The 19,330-nt window shown below is 39.8% G+C and overlaps 1 protein-coding gene across 1 annotated transcript in view; it reads left to right on the top strand.

Annotated features, from left to right (window-relative positions):
* NFKB1 (nuclear factor kappa B subunit 1) overlaps positions 1 to 19,330 on the top strand; it is a 114,001-nt gene that overhangs the window by 59,584 nt on the left and 35,087 nt on the right. The window contains exons 11-12 of the mRNA XM_063458562.1: positions 8,546 to 8,684; positions 9,061 to 9,198. Coding sequence (XP_063314632.1) covers positions 8,546 to 8,684; positions 9,061 to 9,198 — 277 coding nt within the window. The remainder of the gene's footprint in view (positions 1 to 8,545; positions 8,685 to 9,060; positions 9,199 to 19,330) is intronic.

The following is a 19,330-nucleotide window of genomic DNA, read 5'->3' as shown; positions in this document are numbered from 1 at the left end:
TCGGGTTGAGGTCAGGGCTCTAACTGGGCCACTTCAGAAGGCGTATTTTCTTCTGTTTAAGCCATTCTGTTGCTGATTTACTTATATGCTTTGGGTCATTGTCCTGTTGCAACACCCATCTTCTGTTGATCTTCAGCTGGTAGACAGATGGCCTTAAGTTCTCCTGCAAAATGTCTTGATAAACTTGGGAATTCATTTTTCCTTCGATGATAGAAATCCGTCCAGGCCCTGACGCAGCAAAGCAGCTCCAAACCATGATGCCCCCACCACCATACTTCACAGTTGGGATGAGGTTTTGATGTTGGCATGCTGTGCCTCTTTTTCGCCACACATAGTGTTGTGTGTTTCTGTCAGACCTTCCGGCATTCGCTAACCGTGGACTTCCGGGTTCTCGGAGCGCGGCCACTCCCCCTCCTATGACGTGGTCGTTCCCAGGGTTCATAGAGAGTCCGCGTCAACACCACAGTGCTTGATCAACTCGAAAGCTCCCGCGAACTTCAAACTGAATAATTACTTCTACTGTGTATCGGACCCGGACTGTTTAATCATTTACCCTCCTTCTCCTCTCCTACGACCTCGGACTGTTTTTGGATATTCTCTTGCCTGCTGCAACCTCGATTCTCTCTGGAATCTCCATCACCAATTTGGATTATCACTCCTTCATAAGTTAAGTAAACCAGATTGGCTCAACCTTAATATATAACCATCCTAAATCTAAGTGGTTCGCTATCTGCTCCACATCAACTCATAATCTTATTTCCAACACCTACTTATTTATCTGCATCCTACTTTGGAACTTCTCGCTGGTTGTGTTAAAATTACCTTATCCTAAAACAACTTCAAACACCGCTGCTGGTTATAACCTGCCAGGAATTAAAGAGACAGTTCATTTTGATTATCTTTTTTATTTAAAGTAATAAACGTTATCAAACTCAGAAATCTGCAGTTGTTTCCATCTTATCAACAATTGAGCGTTACAGATTGATCAAGCCTAATTAATGGATACAGCAGATCTCACTTCTGAAATCACCAGATTAAACCAAAGGGTGGATACTCTCACTCAAGGCATGCAAGATCTACAGATCACCAATGAAAGAATCCTTACTTATGTAAGGGACTTGCAAACCCATACTCCTCACACAGTTACACACTCGGCTAGTGACCCTGCTGTCTCCAACCCCGAAAAATTCTCTGGAGACAGGTCCCAATACCGAGAGTTCATCAATTCCTGCAAGTTGTTGATTGCATTAAAACCCCGATCATATCCCACAGAAAGATCTAAAGTTTGTTCTGTTATTTCATTTTTGAGAGGTGAACCCATGGCCTGGGCTCATTCCTTTCTTGAGAATGATGATCCCATATTGGATTCTCTGGATGAATTCTTTGAAGCCATGTCTCTCCTTTACGAAGACCCAAACAAACAAGCGACTGCAGATTTAACCATTAGAACACTGCAGCAAAGAAACCGGCCTGTTGAAGATTACATTGCTGAATTCAAACGATGGGCACCTGAAACTCAGTGGAATGACATAACTCTACGTAACCAGTTCCGTATTGGGTTATCTGAAGCTGTCAAAGATGAGCTCGCCAGAACTGAACTACCTACTACACTAAATACACTTATTCAACTGTCAATCAGTATCGACAGAAGACTTAGGGAAAGAAAAGCTGAGAAATCACTCACTAGCTCTCTATGGAAAAAACCCTTCACCTCTTCAAAGGCACCGGAGAAACCTATAACTCCCGCTGAACCTATGGAAATAGGGGTTGTGAGAAGTTCTCTTACTCCAGAAGAGAGAACCAGAAGAAGACAACTGAACCTCTGCATGTACTGTGCTTCGCAAGAACATGTGGTCCCAGACTGTCCCCTATTGAAACGTCCAAGAGGCAGTAAGCATGGTTCTACCACGACTATAATGAGTGTACTTCCTTCTAAACCAACCTCTCATTTCTCCTCTGTCTCTCTCATATTACAGTGGGACAAAGAAAGAATTACGACTAAGGCCATTATTGATTCCGGTGCTAATGGGGTGTTCCTGGACTCATCCTTTGTTACAAAAAATAAAATTCCTTGTGTTCAAAAACGTAATTCCGTCTCTGTCAGAGTTATTGATGGCTCCTTAATCTCCTCGGGGCCCATTCGCCTTGAAACTGTCCCTTTAAGGACTACTACTAATTATGTCCATTCTGAATTTCTTATTTTTGATGTCATAAATTCTCCTCTTTATCCTATAATATTAGGGATAGACTGGTTACGGACTCACAACCCACTTATTACCTGGGCTCCTTTCTCTCTCACGTTTAACTCTGCATATTGCCAGAAAACATGTCTACAACACATCCCCATTTTGCATGTTACTAGGGAATCCACTATACCTTCCAGCTATTCGGAGTTCGCTGATGTGTTCAGTAAAAAGGAAGCAGAGACACTTCCTCCTCATCGACCCTATGATTGTCCGATTGACCTTGTTCCTGGTGCTCCTATCCCTTTTGGACATATTTATCCCCTCTCTGAATCAGAGCTAAAAACCCTCAAGGAATACCTAGATGAAAACCTCCGGAAGGGGTTCATTAGACCTTCCTGTTCACCAGCCGCTTCCAGCATGTTTTTTGTAAGAAACAAGGACCAGACTATTCGGCCAATCATCGATTACAGGTCTTTAAATAAAATAACTATCAAGAATCGTTACCCTCTTCCCCTGATCAATGAACTGATCGAAAGATTAAGAACAGCTACCATCTACACTAAACTTGACCTTCGTGGGGCATATAACCTTGTTAGAATCAAAGCCAATGATGAATGGAAAACGGCGTTCAGAACCCGATATGGTCTTTACGAATATCTTGTCATGCCCTTCGGGCTATGTAACGCCCCTGCAACCTTTCAGCATTTCATTAACGATATCTTCCGAGATCTCCTAGATGTTTGTGTCATCATTTACTTAGATGATATTCTCATCTACTCCAACAACCTTGAAGAACACAGAAAACACGTGAGATGGGTATTATCCAGATTAAGAACACACAAATTATACGCAAAACCAGAAAAATGTATATTTGAAGTCAATGAAATCACTTTTTTGGGATATGTTATCTCCCCTCATTCAATAAGTATGGATACCTCCAAAATAGATTGCATTGTCAACTGGTCTACTCCTACTAATACTAAAGACTTACAACGTTTTCTGGGATTTGCCAACTTCTATAGGAAGTTCATTAAAAACTACTCCAAGGTTGCTCATCCCCTCAACCTGCTCAATAGCAGTAAACGGTCCTTTGCTTGGAACGAAGAGGCTCAAGCAGCCTTTGATGAATTAAAACGGAGATTCACAAGTGCACCCATTCTTCAACTACCTAATCCTGCTTTTCTCTACGTCATGGAAACGGATGCTTCTGATACAGCTATCGGGGCTGTCCTCTCTCAACACCAAACGCCTCAAGATCCTCTCCATCCAGTAGCTTTTTTTTCACGATCCTTGTCTCCTGCTGAACGAAATTATCCTGTAGGAGAAAAAGAATTATTAAGTATTAAAGCTGCATTCGAAAACTGGCGTCACATACTTGAAGACACACGCACTCCTGTAATTGTTTATACCGACCATAGGAACCTTGAATATCTTCATTCCAACAAAACACTCTCTGCCAGACAAGTACGCTGGAATCTTTTCTTTTCCCGTTTCAATTTTCAAATCATCTACAGACCTGGATCCAGAAATAAAAAGGCAGATGCCCTGTCCAGAATTCACCAAGATCTTCCTGCAAACGAAACTCAACCTCCTAAAATCATAGGTATTATTTCGTCATTAACTGATGATATTAAACATCTCAAAGAAGAAGATCTTGAACTTCCCAAACAAGGCAATCTATCAAAAAAGGACGGTTTGTACTACTTCAAAGACAGGTTATACATTCCTCCCTTGTTTAGGAATAAAATACTCTCCCTGATTCATGATTCCCCTCTGGCTGGTCATCCTGGTACAAGAAACACACTGGAGCTGTCTAAAAGATATTACTGGTGGCCTCGCCAGGACAGAACCATAGAATCTTATGTCAAAAACTGTCCAACCTGTCTGAGATCAAAATCTGACCATCATCCACCATTCGGTCAATTACTGAGCCTACCTGTTCCAGAAAGACCTTGGCAGTCCATCTCAATGGATTTCTTGGTAGAACTCCCTCCTTCGCAACATCATACCACCATTCTGGTAGTGGTAGACCGTTTCACCAAGATGTCCCATTTTATTCCTTTAAAGAAATTACCCTCTTCATCTGAACTTGCAAAAGTATTCATCAACAACATCGTGAAACTTCATGGTCTTCCTGAAGAAATCATATCAGACAGAGGAACACAGTTCACCTCCAAATTCTGGAATGAGATGTGTTCCTCCCTCAACATTCAACGTAAATTATCTTCAGCCTATCATCCTCAAACCAACGGACAAACAGAGAGAGTTAACCAATGTCTTGAACAATACTTGCGATGTTATTGCTCTCATTTACAAGATGATTGGATCACGTGGTTACCAATGGCAGAGTTCTCATACAACAACTCGGTACACTCTAGTAGCAAAATGACTCCATTCTTCTCAAATTTTGGATTCCATCCTTCTTCATTCCCCGATCAAGGACTTCCTTCTTCTAATCCATACGTCTCCAACCATAACTCGTTCATGTCTGCCCTCTTCCTCAGGTTACGTGATAACCTTAAAAATGCATCATCTGCTCAGAAAAAGTTTTTCGATACTGGTAGACGACCTTCCCCTACTTACAAGGTTGGTGATCTAGTATGGCTCTCTTCAAAAAACATTGTTACCAACCGTCCCTCAAAGAAACTAAGTTCACTCTTCCTTGGGCCTTTTCGTATATTGTCACTCATCAACGAAAACGTGGTTAGATTGAAACTTCCACCTACCATGAAGCTGCATCCAGTCTTCCATGTGTCGTTGCTTAAACCACACCACTCCGACCCTTTCATGAGGGATGTTCATACCACTCCTGATCCCATTCTGGTACAAGGTGAAGAGGAATACGAGGTTCAGAGGATTCTCGACTCACGAATCCATCGTGGTTCCTTACAATATCTTGTCCGGTGGAAGGGCTACGGAGTTGACGAAGACTCATGGGTGTCGTCCTCCGCGGTGCACGCTCGTCGACTTATCAACGCGTACCATGCTCGCTACCCATCCAGACCTCGTTGACAGCATCCGGTGGCTGCTTCTTATGAGGGGGGTTCTGTCAGACCTTCCGGCATTCGCTAACCGTGGACTTCCGGGTTCTCGGAGCGCGGCCACTCCCCCTCCTATGACGTGGTCGTTCCCAGGGTTCATAGAGAGTCCGCGTCAACACCACAGTGCTTGATCAACTCGAAAGCTCCCGCGAACTTCAAACTGAATAATTACTTCTACTGTGTATCGGACCCGGACTGTTTAATCATTTACCCTCCTTCTCCTCTCCTACGACCTCGGACTGTTTTTGGATATTCTCTTGCCTGCTGCAACCTCGATTCTCTCTGGAATCTCCATCACCAATTTGGATTATCACTCCTTCATAAGTTAAGTAAACCAGATTGGCTCAACCTTAATATATAACCATCCTAAATCTAAGTGGTTCGCTATCTGCTCCACATCAACTCATAATCTTATTTCCAACACCTACTTATTTATCTGCATCCTACTTTGGAACTTCTCGCTGGTTGTGTTAAAATTACCTTATCCTAAAACAACTTCAAACACCGCTGCTGGTTATAACCTGCCAGGAATTAAAGAGACAGTTCATTTTGATTATCTTTTTTATTTAAAGTAATAAACGTTATCAAACTCAGAAATCTGCAGTTGTTTCCATCTTATCAACAATTGAGCGTTACAGTTTCTTCCAAACAACTCAACTTTGGTTTCATCTGTCCACAGAATATTTTGCCAGTACTGCTGTGGAACATCCAGGTGCTCTTGTGCAAACTGTAAACGTGCAGCAATGTTTTGTTTGGACAGCAGTGACTTCCTCTGTGGTATCCTCCCATGAAATCCATTCTTGTTTAGTGTTTTACGTATTGTAGATGTTAGCATTTGCCAGTGACTTTTGTAAGTCTTTAGCTGACACTCTAGGATTCTTCTTCACCTCATTGAGCGCTGTGCTCTTGCAGTCATCTTTACAGGACAGCCACTCCTAGGGAGAGTAGCAGCACTGCTGAACTTTCTAAATTAATAGACAATTTGTCTTACCGTGGACTGATGAACAACAAGGCTTTTGGAGATACTTTTAGAACTGTGAAGAAAATAGACTTTTATTTAACATTTTCTTCTTTATTCAGTTTGTTTCCTCCATGTACTGCATGGGTATTGAATATTGGTTCGGTAGTTGTAAACTACCGAACACCGACCACCCTCCTGGCTCATTAAGTTCAAAAGAACCGTCTAAGTGCTCCCTGGGCGGCCGCTGTTCGTATAGCCGAATGCCACGTGGAATAGAAAACGGCGGCCATCTTGTTCGCACGAGGGGAGCCGGCGGGACTTGGTCGTCGAGTGTCTGGAACTAAAATCGGACACTCAACCTCACGAACCACCGCTGAAACTACCGAACGCCTGCTTCTCTTAATTACCGAACAGCCAGAATTCGGTATTCGGTAGTTTTGTCCGTAGGGACAAGGGGAGCAATCGCTCCTATGAGCCAGGAGGATCCATTCGGTACTTTGTTCGTTTTTTACCCTTTTCTGAAGTGACCGACCACACACGCTGAATTGGTGGAACTGTTTTGGGCAGGAGCCTTGTGTGTGGCCAGTAAAACATGACTTCCATACTTTTTAAGAACCCCTGAACCGATCTTGGTGAAATTTGGATATGTTTGTCCCCCAGATCGGGGCTATCAGGGGATATGTAATTTGTGGGGATACCTTGTGGGGAAAGGGTGTTCCAACTTTTGGGAAAATTGTGTGCCCTCTGCCTGGAGATAATTGATTTATTCCTTAACTTATCTCAATATCTTCCAGGCAGAGGGAAGGCGTGTATTACTGTAAAACTGTATGATGATTGGTTAATGTCTTTGTTTGCTGTGGGAGGTCCTCTTGCAGGAGGGTTTCTCATAAAAGCCAGTGTGTTTTCAATAAACCTCATTCCTGTTACACCCTTCATGAAGTCTAGGCTCATGTTTGGGGAATATTCTATTTGCTGGGGAGAATCGTCTTGGAAGCTGCATTCATCTATACTATCCCTCTACTCCCTGCTGCAGCTATAATCACTTATGCTCAGCTGTTGGGAAAGGAATAGAAGACCGCAGTACCATAACCACTGCAGGTCTTAACAATAACCCTTTCCAGCTTTATGCAAGTCAACAATTCTTAATCGTAGGTCTTCTGAGAGCTCTTTTGTGCAAGGCATCATTCACATCAGGCAATGCTTCTTGTGAAAAGCAAACCCAGAACTGGTGTGTGTTTTTAATAGGGCAGCTGTAACCAACACCTCCAATCTCATCTCATTGATTGGACTCCAGTTGGCTGACATCTCACTCCAATTAGCTCTTGGACATGTCATTAGTCTAAGGGTTCACATACTTTTTCCACCTGCACTGTGAATGTTTACATGGTGTGTTCAATAAAAACATGGCAACATTTCATTCTTTGTGTGTTATTAGTTTAAGCAGACTGTGATTGTCTATTGTTGTGACTTAGATGATGATGAGATCACATTTTATGACCAATTTGTGCAGAAATCCATATCATTCCAAAGGGTTCACATACTTTTTCTTGCAACTGTATGTCTAAATTTCTCCAATTAACCATTTGCTGTTGATGTTAATTATCTAATAGCATCCAGGAGTGCTTTCAAACAGATTTCTGGTTTTAGTGTAAAGTGTATGTGGTTATAAAATGGTGTTCTGTGGCTATTTGCTGCTTTTTAGCTTTCTGGGTTGTGTAGTTCATCACAAATAAGTGGTTTCATTCATAAAAAGACATGAATAAAGCAAATTAAAAAGCGAATAAACACTTTACTGCAGCCTATACACATCTGCTAAACTCTCAAAAAGCTATATAAGTTCTCTGGGTTTAGGAGCCAGATAAAAGCTGCAGTTTTACACAGTGAGTGAGATACGGTTTTTGCTGCAGCATTTTTTGTAAATGACAGGTGTTATAATGAACAGATTAAAGTGATGCAGGACAGAGGAGCTTCTTGAATCATAACCTATACTAGGAGAAAGGGTAATTAGAGTGGTTGTAGTGCCCTTTTAATTATGGAAATAGGGAAACATTGGATGACCCCCATGAGCAGTTGTGGTATGCATTTTGGAGCAATATATATAATTTTTTTTATGTGTAGACATTACAGACAATATATCTTCTATTTATCATTATCATAATAAATGCAACACTTACAAAGCTACAACACAGATACATATTCCCTCCACAAAACTTGATACATATTCCCTCCACAAATACGTGATATTTTTATTTGCCATTATTAAATTCTGATGTAATGAGAACTGTATAAACGTTCAGAATACTTTAATAATATCATGCATTTATTTAATAATATCAAATATTTCATTCTAATTTTAGTTTGCCATCGTTTTCAAAACCCCAAAGTACAGAGATGTGAATATCACAAAGTCGACATCTGTGTTTGTCCAGCTTCGGAGGAAATCAGATTACGAAACAAGTGAACCCAAACCATTTCTTTACTATCCAGAAATTAAAGGTAAAAATGTATATTGTACTTGTTTAAATTACCACTGGTATTACTGCTACAGTGCTCGTGTATTATGCTGTGCTTTGCTCAATCCTCTTCTTCTGTCCTGTGTTAGCGTTGACATGACACTTGTGTTTGTGGTAATACTAGTGGGTGACATGAGGGACAATAAGATAGTCCTGGTTTTCAATGTTTTTAGCTATTCGTTTTGCCTTATTAACTAAGCATTCTGTCACATTGTGATATACAACATGTATCAATAGGCATAGCATTTTTTTTTCTTAAAATTGTGCCCCTTAAAATATGTGTTATGTTAATCCAGGTTCTCCCCTGGCATTTGCATGTTTTTTTGTCTTTACATAACTGATACATTTACTTTCATTAGATAAGGAAGAAGTAATGAGAAAGCGGCAGAAGCTCATGCCTAATTTCTCTGATGGATTTGGTGGTGGCAGTGGTGCGGGCTCTGGAGGAGGTGGTGGTTTATATGGAAGTGGGCCAGGATGCTCAGGAATAGGGGGAGGTAAGTTAAACAAACAATGAAAATCACAGGCAAATTAAATAATTTTGAGACATATATATATATATATATATATATGCACACATTACATAAAAACAGCACTCTAAAGACTTCTTGGTAAAGAGCACAAATTACTATTTATGTAGTCAAAGTTTCAGTTTGAAAGTGCAAAGAACGTTTGCGCTGTCAAACTGAAACATTGACAAAAAAAACTGTAATTTATGTTCTTTAACAAGAACTCTCCAGAGTGCCGTTTTTATGTAATGTGGATTATCTGCTAAACGTTGCACCAGGCCAAATATTATTGAAACCCTTGTGTGCAAGATTATGTCTATATATCTAATACGTAATGGAATGTAGAAGGAGAAGCAAAGTTGGTTAAGGTGTGCCGAAACCAACGTACGAATAGGCCTGTAATAAAAAGAGGGACCACAAAGGTGAATTGTAAATATAGATGGGTGTAGGTGGGTGGGGACAAACAGCTTGCATGATAAAGGTAATTAGGGGGGAAGGAGTTTAAATAGGGATCATAACTCCTCACACAAATTCAGACCAAATGGCTTTCCAACATATATATTTGTTACTTTACATAAATGTTACATAGTTACATAGTTATATAGTTACATAGCTGAAAAGAGACTTGCGTCCATCAAGTTCAGCCTTCCTCACATTTGTTTTTTGCTGTTGATCCAAAAGAAGGCAAAAAAAAACAGTTTGAAGCACAATTTTGCAACAATTTAGGAAAAAAAATCCTTCTTGACCCCAGAATGGCAGTCAGATTTATCCTTGGATGAAACAGTTATTACCCTACATTGAAAGATTATATCCTTGAATATTCTGTTTTTGCAAGTATGCATCTAGTAGCTGTTTGAACATCTGTATGGACTCTGATAAAACCACTTCTTCAGGCAGAGAATTCCACATCCTGATTGTTCTTACAGTAAAAAAACCTTTCCTTTGCCTTAGACGAAATCTTCTTTCTTCCAGTCTAAACGCATGGCCTTGTGTCCTATGTAAAGTCCGGTTTGTGAATAGATTTCCACACAATGGTTTGTATTGGCCCCGAATATATTTGTATAATGTTATCATATCCCCTCTCAGGCGACGTTTTTCTAAACTAAATAGGTTTACATTTGTTAACCTTTCTTCATAGCTGATATGTTCCATTCCTTTTATTAATTTTGTAGCCTGCCTCTGCACTTTTTCTAGTGCCATAATATCCTTCTTTAGAACAGGTGCCCAAAATTGCACAGCATATTCAATGTGTGGTCTTACCAGTGATTTATAAAGAGGCAAAATGATATTCTCGTCCCGAGAATGGATGCCCTTTTTCATGCATGACAATACCCTACTGGCCTTGGCCACTGCTGATTGACATTGCACATTGTTGCATAGTTTGTTGTCTATAACAATTCCCAAGTCCTTTTCGGGTGTTGTTATCCCTAATTCGCTTCCATTAAGGGTATACGTTGCTTGTGTATTCTTTACGCCGAAGTGCATAACTTTGCATTTTTCAACATTAAATTTCATCTGCCATTTGAGTGCCCAGTCCTCCAGTCTATCTAAATCCATCTGCAGCAAAGTAATATCTTGCTCGCATTGTATTATTTTACAAAGTTTTGTGTCATCTGCAAACACTGAAACATGACTTTCAATGCTGTCTTCAAGATCATTTATAAACATGTTAAATAGAAGGGGTCCCAGAACAGACCCCTGAGGGACACCACTTGCGTCCTCTGTCCAGCTTGAAAATTTACCATTAACGACAACTCTTTGTACTCTGTTTTTAAGCCAATGTTCTACCCAAGAACAAGCATTTTCATCTAGACCGATTTCCTTGAGTTTGAACACTAATCTTCTGTGTGGAACTGTATCAAATGCCTTGGCAAAATCCACTGCAACACCCTGATCTATACTTCTACTTACTTCTTCGTAGAATGCAATCAAGTTAGTTTGACACGACCTGTGCTTCATAAAACTGTGCTGATTTTTGCTGATAACCATGTTCTTCTCAAGGAATTCTTGAATATTATCCCTTAATAACCTTTCAAATATTTTACCAGCCACAGAAGTTAAGCTCACAGGTCTATAATTTCCAGGCAAGGATTTTGAACCCTTTTTGAATATAGGAACCACATCTGCCTTCCTCCAATCCTCCGGAACACTTCCTGAAAGAACAGAATCTTGAAAGATTAAAAACAGAGGTTCACTTATTTCTACACTTAGTTCCTTAAGTACACGTGGATGGATACCGTCAGGCCCTGGAGCTTTGTTTATATTAACTTTCTTTAGTTGCTGAGTTAACCAATTACAATTATTCTGCAAGTTTTTAGTAGCAATCATTTGCACATCTATTGCCATGGGTTCTTCCTTAATATATACAGAGGAGAAATAGTTATTTAAAATTCCTGCCTTTTCCTGGTCTTCATTGACTAACACCCCCGTTTCAGTTTTTAGTGTACCTACACTTTCATTTTTTTTTTTTTTTTTTAGAATTTATGTACCGTATATACTCGAGTATAACCCGAGTTTTTCAGCACATTTTTTGTGCTGAAAAACCCCAACTCGGCTTATACTCGAGTCAATAGTCTGTATTATGGCAATTTGCATTGCCATAATACAGACTGGGGCTGTCAGAGCTGTACTTACCTTTCCTGCAGCTCCTGTCAGCTCCCTTCTCCTCTGCGCCGTCCGTTCAGCACCTCGGTCAGCTCCCAGTGTAAATCTCGCGAGAGCCGCGGCTCTCGCGAGATTTACACTGGGAGCTGACAGAAGAGCTGCACGGACGGCGCAGAGGAGGAGAAGAGAGCTGACAGGAGCTGCAGGAAAGGTAAGTACAGCTCTGACAGCCCCCTTCTCCCCCCACTGAACTGCCAATGCTGGACCACCAGGGAAGGAGCCCCCCTCCCTGCCATGAATCAAGCAGGGAGGGGGGACGAAAAAATAAATAAATGAATAATAATAAAATAAAAAAGTTAATTAAATTAAATAATAAGAAATAATAAATAAAAAAAATTAAAATATATATATTTTTAAAATAATAAAATTGCCCACCCCCCACCAAGGCTCTTCAACACACACACACACACACACACACACACACACACACACACACACTGCATTCATACACACTGCACTCATACACACTGCACTCATACACACACTGCATTCATACACACTGCATTCATACACACACTGCATTCATACACACACTGCACTCATACACACACTGCACTCATACACACACTGCATTCATACACACTGCACTCATACACACTGCACTCATACACACTGCATTCATACACACTGCACTCATACACACACTGCATTCATACACACACTGCATTCATACACACTGCACTCATACACACACTGCATTCATACACACTGCACTCATACACACTGCATTCATACACACTGCACTCATACACACTGCACTCATACACACTGCACTCATACACACTGCACTCATACACACTGCATTCTTACACACTGCATTACTACACACACTGCACTACTACACACACTGCACTACTACACACGCTGCACTCATACACACACTGCATTCATACACACACAGTGCATTCATACACACACACACTGCACTACTACACACACTGCACTCATACACACACTGCATTCATACACACTGCACTCATACACACTGCACTCATACACACACTGCACTCATACACACACTGCATTCATACACACTGCACTCATACACACACTACATTCATACACACTGCACTCATACACACTGCACTCATACACACTGCACTCATACACACTGCACTCATACACACACTGCACTACTACACACACTGCACTACTACACACACTGCACTCATACACACACGCTGCACTCATACGCACACGCTGCACTCATACACACACCGTGCATTCATACACACACCGTGCATTCATACACACACACTGCACTACTACACACACTGCACTCATACGCACATGCTGCACTCATACGCACACGCTGCACTCATACGCACACGCTGCATTCATACGCACACACTGCATTCATACGCACACGCTGCATTCATACACACACACTGCATTCATACACACACACTGCATTCATTATACACACACTGTAAATAAATATTCAATTAATATATTTTTTTAGGATCTAATTTTATTTAGAAATTTACCAGTAGCTGCTGCATTTCCCACCCTAGTCTTATACTCGAGTCAATAAGTTTTCCCAGTTTTTTGGGGTAAAATTAGGGGCCTCGGCTTATATTCGGGTCGGCTTATACTCGAGTATATACGGTACTTAAAAAATGCTTTGGGGTTGGTTTTTTTCTCTTTAGCTATCATTTTTTCATTTTGAAGTTTAGCAAGTCTAATTGCCTTTTTGCACGCATTATTTGCTTCTTTATATCTTTTATAAGATGCATCTGATTTGTCCGATTTAAATGCCCTTTTCTTATTTTTAATCTCTTGTTTTACTTTTCTACTAAGCCACATTGGTTTTAATTTGTTTCTTTTATATTTATTTCCCAATGGTACATACTGAGAAATGTACCTTTCTAATATTTGTTGGAAGATGATCCATTTATCCTCAGTGTTCTTTTCACTAAAGAGTTTATGCCAGTCAATATATTGTAAATCTTCCCTTAACTTATTGATATTGGCCTTTTTAAAATTATATGTTTTAGTATACCCCATGTGCTTTTGTTTTTTTGAGTTTATTTCAAAGGACACTATATTGTGATCACTATTTCCCAAGTGCTCACCTACTTGAATGTTGGTCAAAAGATCATCGTTGTTTTTTAAAACCAGGTCCAGACAAGCATCCATTCTAGTTGGTGCTTGTACAAGTTGTGACATAAAGGTGTCATTTAACAAGTTTAAAAACCTAATTCCTTTTGATGAGCTACTAGTCCCTCTGTCCCAATTTATGTCCAGGTAATTAAAATCTCCAATAATTAAAGTGTTACCCAGATTTGCAGCTTTCTCAATTTGCTCAAACAGCTGTTGTTCCTCGTCAATATTAATATTAGGTGGTTTATAACATATCCCAACCAATAGTTGGTTTCCCTTCTTTTCCCCCAAGCAGATATTTACCCATAAAGCTTCCACATTTTCCTCATCGCATTCCATTTGCTTAAGATTTGGCTTTAAATCATGGTTGACATACAAACATACCCCACCACCCTTCTTGTTTTTCCTATCCTTCCTAAATAACATGTACCCATTTAAGTTGACTGCCCAGTCATGTGTCTCATCCCACCATGTTTCAGTTATGCCTATTATATCATATTGTTTAGTGTATGCTAATGCCTCTAGTTCCCCCATTTTGTTATTTAGGCTCCTTGCATTAGTAAGCATACATTTAATATCATGCGTCACTTGTATATTTTGTGAATTATCAACATTACATAGCTTCTCTGTTCTGAGCTTGCCCCTCCCCCTCCTTATACTGTGCTAAAGCCCATCTCCTTTCTGTCCTATCTCCATTTTGTAAATTGCTATGACCCTCCCCCCCACTACTAGTTTAAAATCTCCTCCAACCTTTTAGCCATCCTATCACCCAGCACTGCAGACCCTCTCCCGTTTAGGTGCAATCCATCACTACTATAGAGGTTGTACCCAATCGCAAAGTCGGCCCATTGCTCTAAAAACCCCAAACCCTCCTTCCTGCACCAAGACTTCAGCCACGCATTAACCTCTCTAATCTCCCGCTGCCTTTCCACTGTAGCGCGTGGCACAGGTAATATCTCAGAGAATACCACCTTGGAGGTCCTTTTCTTAAGTTTGCTACCTAATTCCCTGAAATCATTCTTTAGGACCTTCCATTTTCCTCTTACTTTGTCATTGGTACCAACATGGACCATGACCGCTGGGTCATCCCCAGCCCCTCCCAATAATCCATCCACTCTGTCAGCAACATGCCGGACCCGAGCACCCGGGAGACAGCAAACTGTCCGGTTGAGCCGATCACTCTCCACAGTATACAAACCACTCCAAGCAACTCCTGGTTTTCTAACTCCTACTTGAAAGAGTCTACTTAATAGAGTCTGCTTACAAGTAATGCTATTTATGTTAAAATATCAATGGTTCTTTAACCCCTTAAGGACGACGGGCTTTCTATGCTGTCCTTAAGGAACCGACTCTAAACGCCGGAGGACAGCATAGAATACCCAAACCGTCCTTTCTACTTACCCGGTCACCGGCGATCACACGCCGGCGATCGCGGTATGGGGACTCAGCTGGGAGCCCAGGGAGTCCCCCTCCGTCCTCTTCGGCCCCCCTGGGCCATGTGATTGTAAGGTCTGGCAGTGTCCCTGGGGCAACGCCCTGCTGGAGAACAATAGACAGGAAACGGGGGAGGGGCACACCTTCTCATGTATTCAAAGGGGCAGAAAAAGTGTTTCAAAATTCAATAAGCCCAAATAATGCTTACACAGGGCAAAGTCTCCCAGGGACCATAATCACATGGCAAGAGGCTGGCAAGTAGTCCTATCCAGGCACAAGGCGAAGAGCACTTCGTCACATAAACATGCTATATTTGACCCTGTAACTTCCCAAAACACCATCAAACCTGTACATAGGGGTACTGTTTTACACGTGAGACATCGCTAAATACAAACATGTGTATTTTATTGCAGTAAAATCAAACAGTATTATGACATTCACAGTTAGAATGTCACGTATAAATATTTTTTACAAATTTATCTTTTTCTCCCATTTTTTTTATATTTTATTCATATTAAATTATGTTTTATACCTAAATATTTGATGTTAAATGAAAACCCTGTTTCCCTTGAATAAAATGATATATAATAAGTGTGGGTGCACATAATAGGAAAGAGGTGAATTACGCCTGAACAGACATATAGCGCAAATTCAAGTTTTTGTTTACGTTTTGTTTTGATCACAACGTGTACATTTGGCTCAGTCCTTAAGGGATTAACAATTGTGTAATTTAAAATATTATTACAATATCCAAATCCACAGTCCTATGGACACTCAGTAGCACTTCACAGACTAAGGTAAATTTAAAAGCTAATTTTATGTTTACTCGTTAAGGACTAATGACATTGCATGCCATCACAACACTCTGGTCCCTAAGACTCTCTGCCAAAATGCATTGTACCTCTTATACAGCCCTGCAGTTTCAAATAGCACTGATTATTGCTCTGGTGTAGACAGAAATATACAAGCCACTTTATACAACATATTATTTTTTTCTACATGGAGTGACAGTGAGCATACTCTTATTAGTAACTTTCTATCAGAGGATAGTGTTGACGGTTTTTTTTGCCACACAGGTTTTTCTAACGATCATTAACAGACATCTGGCAAAGATTAAATCAAAATGATAGGTGTGGAAATGGATTCAAATGGTAGACAGAAATATTGGAGGACATATAGTGTTACATCTGAAATTTGTTGTAAGTATGCCACTATAGGTTATGCGGATTAAACAGCACTGCGCCGGCACTGTTTAATCCGCATAACCTATAGTGGCATACTTACAACAAATTGCAGATGTAACACTATACAGAACAATGCCTAAAGCACTACATGGCAAAATTACAAAGAGATATACTTAGGGAAACAAATGTTATGCAAGATAAAAATAAAGGCAAGTTAACAAATACTTTTGTGAAAATATACTTGTCAAAAAGACAGTTATATTTTTTTTTAGAAAGTTCAATGTACATCTGTAAATCACTTGGCAGTAAAACGGTTCATTCAATTAAAGTTAATTCACTCATTAGGCTTTTCTTTCTTACACTATTAAATAAGAAAACGTGCAGAATAAGAGTCAATGTCACAGTGTATCTTTTACTAACAGACATGAATTCAAACAGAATTTCGATTATGTTGAGCAAAGTAAAGTTTGACTGTTTTTCATCACATTAAATGTTGCTGGTAGCTGACTACCTGTCAGGGAGTCTTGTAATGAACCCACTCCTTTGTATTCTCATCAGTTTCATGTTTCAGCTTGTGCTGCCTTCATGAAGTGTGCTCAATATAAATAGCCATAAAGTGGGAGCTTTCTTCATCTGCAGTGAAATGTGGCTTGCCATGAACGTGCAATTGGCACATGTCTCCTATTCTCTTACTAAATGTAATACAACATGCAGCTACATGCAGTCAGACAAGGCATCACTGTCGATCTGGAATGGATTTGTAAGCTGTAAATTTGACTATTTGATCATCATGCCTGCTGTATAGAGAAAGCTGTTTATTGATAGTGCTACTTGGCTGCGATTAAGTACAGATACAAGTTTCTTCCATACCACAGAAAGTACACACAGGATTTAACAAGGGCCAGCTGGCTTTGCTCCTCTTCCTGAGTTGTGTTTCAAAGCTGTTGTATACAGCAGACACATACTCCAAGGAATCCATGTATAAAGTGGAATTATGAGGCAAAAATGTGGTTCTTTGTTGAGCTCTTATGCATACGCCTACCCAGAATCCCTTGCAGCAGTGAGAGCAATGTTAAAGTGAGATTTCTGTGGAAAAAGCAAGTCTTATGGCTTGACTGGTGTCTGTATTTGTGTTTAGCAATGTATTAACTATACAGGTGTTGGAACCTAATTGAGAAAATGTATAAATCTTTTGAATGAATGACATGTCTTATATGTATGTTGATATAAATACCTATGTACATGTGTCAGGAGAATTTTAATTGACAATTCCAGGAAACGGGAATACATTAAAACCATCAGACAAGAGTTATACTTGGTAGGGAAATTTTGGTAAACATTGGTTAATTTAATTAATCGATGATAGATTAATATCATATATTACACTCACCAAATCTGATTGGAGAATGTTAACTTCGTAGGTTTGAGTTACCTGAGGTAAGAAAACATTTATAAATGTTATGGAGAATAGAGGAAGGGATCATTTTTTGTAATGTGAATTTCGGGATTAATCACTCTATCATGACTCGCTACTTATTATTCTGATCTGATACTCTGAAAATGTAGTCTCTTGAATGGATTTCACCTCTTAAAATGTACTCTCCTAATTCACTACTCTCCTGAAATTCTGGACTTTACAGCAAGTTACCGAGCTATTTTCCGTTTAATTTTCCCATCAAAACTGAAATCCTTATTACTTATCGATTGAGAAGGGAAGGAAAACCATTGATTATTGGTAATTATAGATTAGATTATTTTATATGTAGGTATGAAAATTATCAGATTCAACATTTCAAATAATGTATTCCTTAGGGGGAAAATAGTCAATATATTTAAAATCTCTGCTTGCAGCTCAGATGAAAAATATGCAATAATTCTTTAAGGAACACTATAGGGTCAGGGACTAAAACATATATTCCTGACCCCATAGTGTTAAAACCACCATCTAGTTCCCCCTGGCCCTCCTTTGCCTTCCTAAATATATTAAAATCCCACTTGTATTCAAGTCTGCAGCTTCTGGCTTTGCCTCTGATCTGCCTGCTTGGCTGACCTCATTAGAAGTGATTCTGGAAGCCATTCACAATGCTTTACCATAGAATTGGCTGAGACTGTCAAGGAGGCAGATCAGAGGCAGAGCCAGCAGAAGTCAAACACAACCCTGACCAATCAGCATCTCCTCATAGAGATGCATTGAATCAGTTCTTCTCTGCATGTGTCCAGATCTTACTTACGTTCTCATTCTTCTGCACACTTATCCTATGCTATATGTTTTCATGTTTTATGAGCAACATTTTCCTTCAAGCAGTGTATTATCTTAAAAATGGAGCAGTTATCTCCTATCACCACAGCATCTATTGCACCTTCTCTCCACATCACCCAATTAGCCTGAGACAGTACAGACTGTCGTATGCTTAGATGTATATTACACAAAAAAAAAGAGGCTGTATATTTCGGAGTTTAGCTCTGTATGCATATTTACTGAACTACTGTCAAGTACATTCTTGCTATGACTCATGTATTTCAATTCTGCAACAATAAAAAACAGATTGACAAAAAAACGTAATAATTTGCAGATGTGATAAATTACCGATTTTTTTAATTCATTTTCATTTTGTCAGAGTGCAATTCCAAGCTGAGAGAGTTTGCGGAGTGGTTTGAAAAAACACATTTGGTTTGCAACCATTTATGGAAATAGTTGGGTATTATTAGATTGTCTAAACAAGTAGTGTAAACAA

This window comes from Pelobates fuscus, chromosome 6 (genome assembly GCF_036172605.1).
Source record: "Pelobates fuscus isolate aPelFus1 chromosome 6, aPelFus1.pri, whole genome shotgun sequence".
NCBI classification, from domain to species: domain Eukaryota; kingdom Metazoa; phylum Chordata; class Amphibia; order Anura; family Pelobatidae; genus Pelobates; species Pelobates fuscus.
Note: the sequence above shows the minus strand (reverse complement) of the source record. Positions and strands in the feature narration are given on the sequence as shown.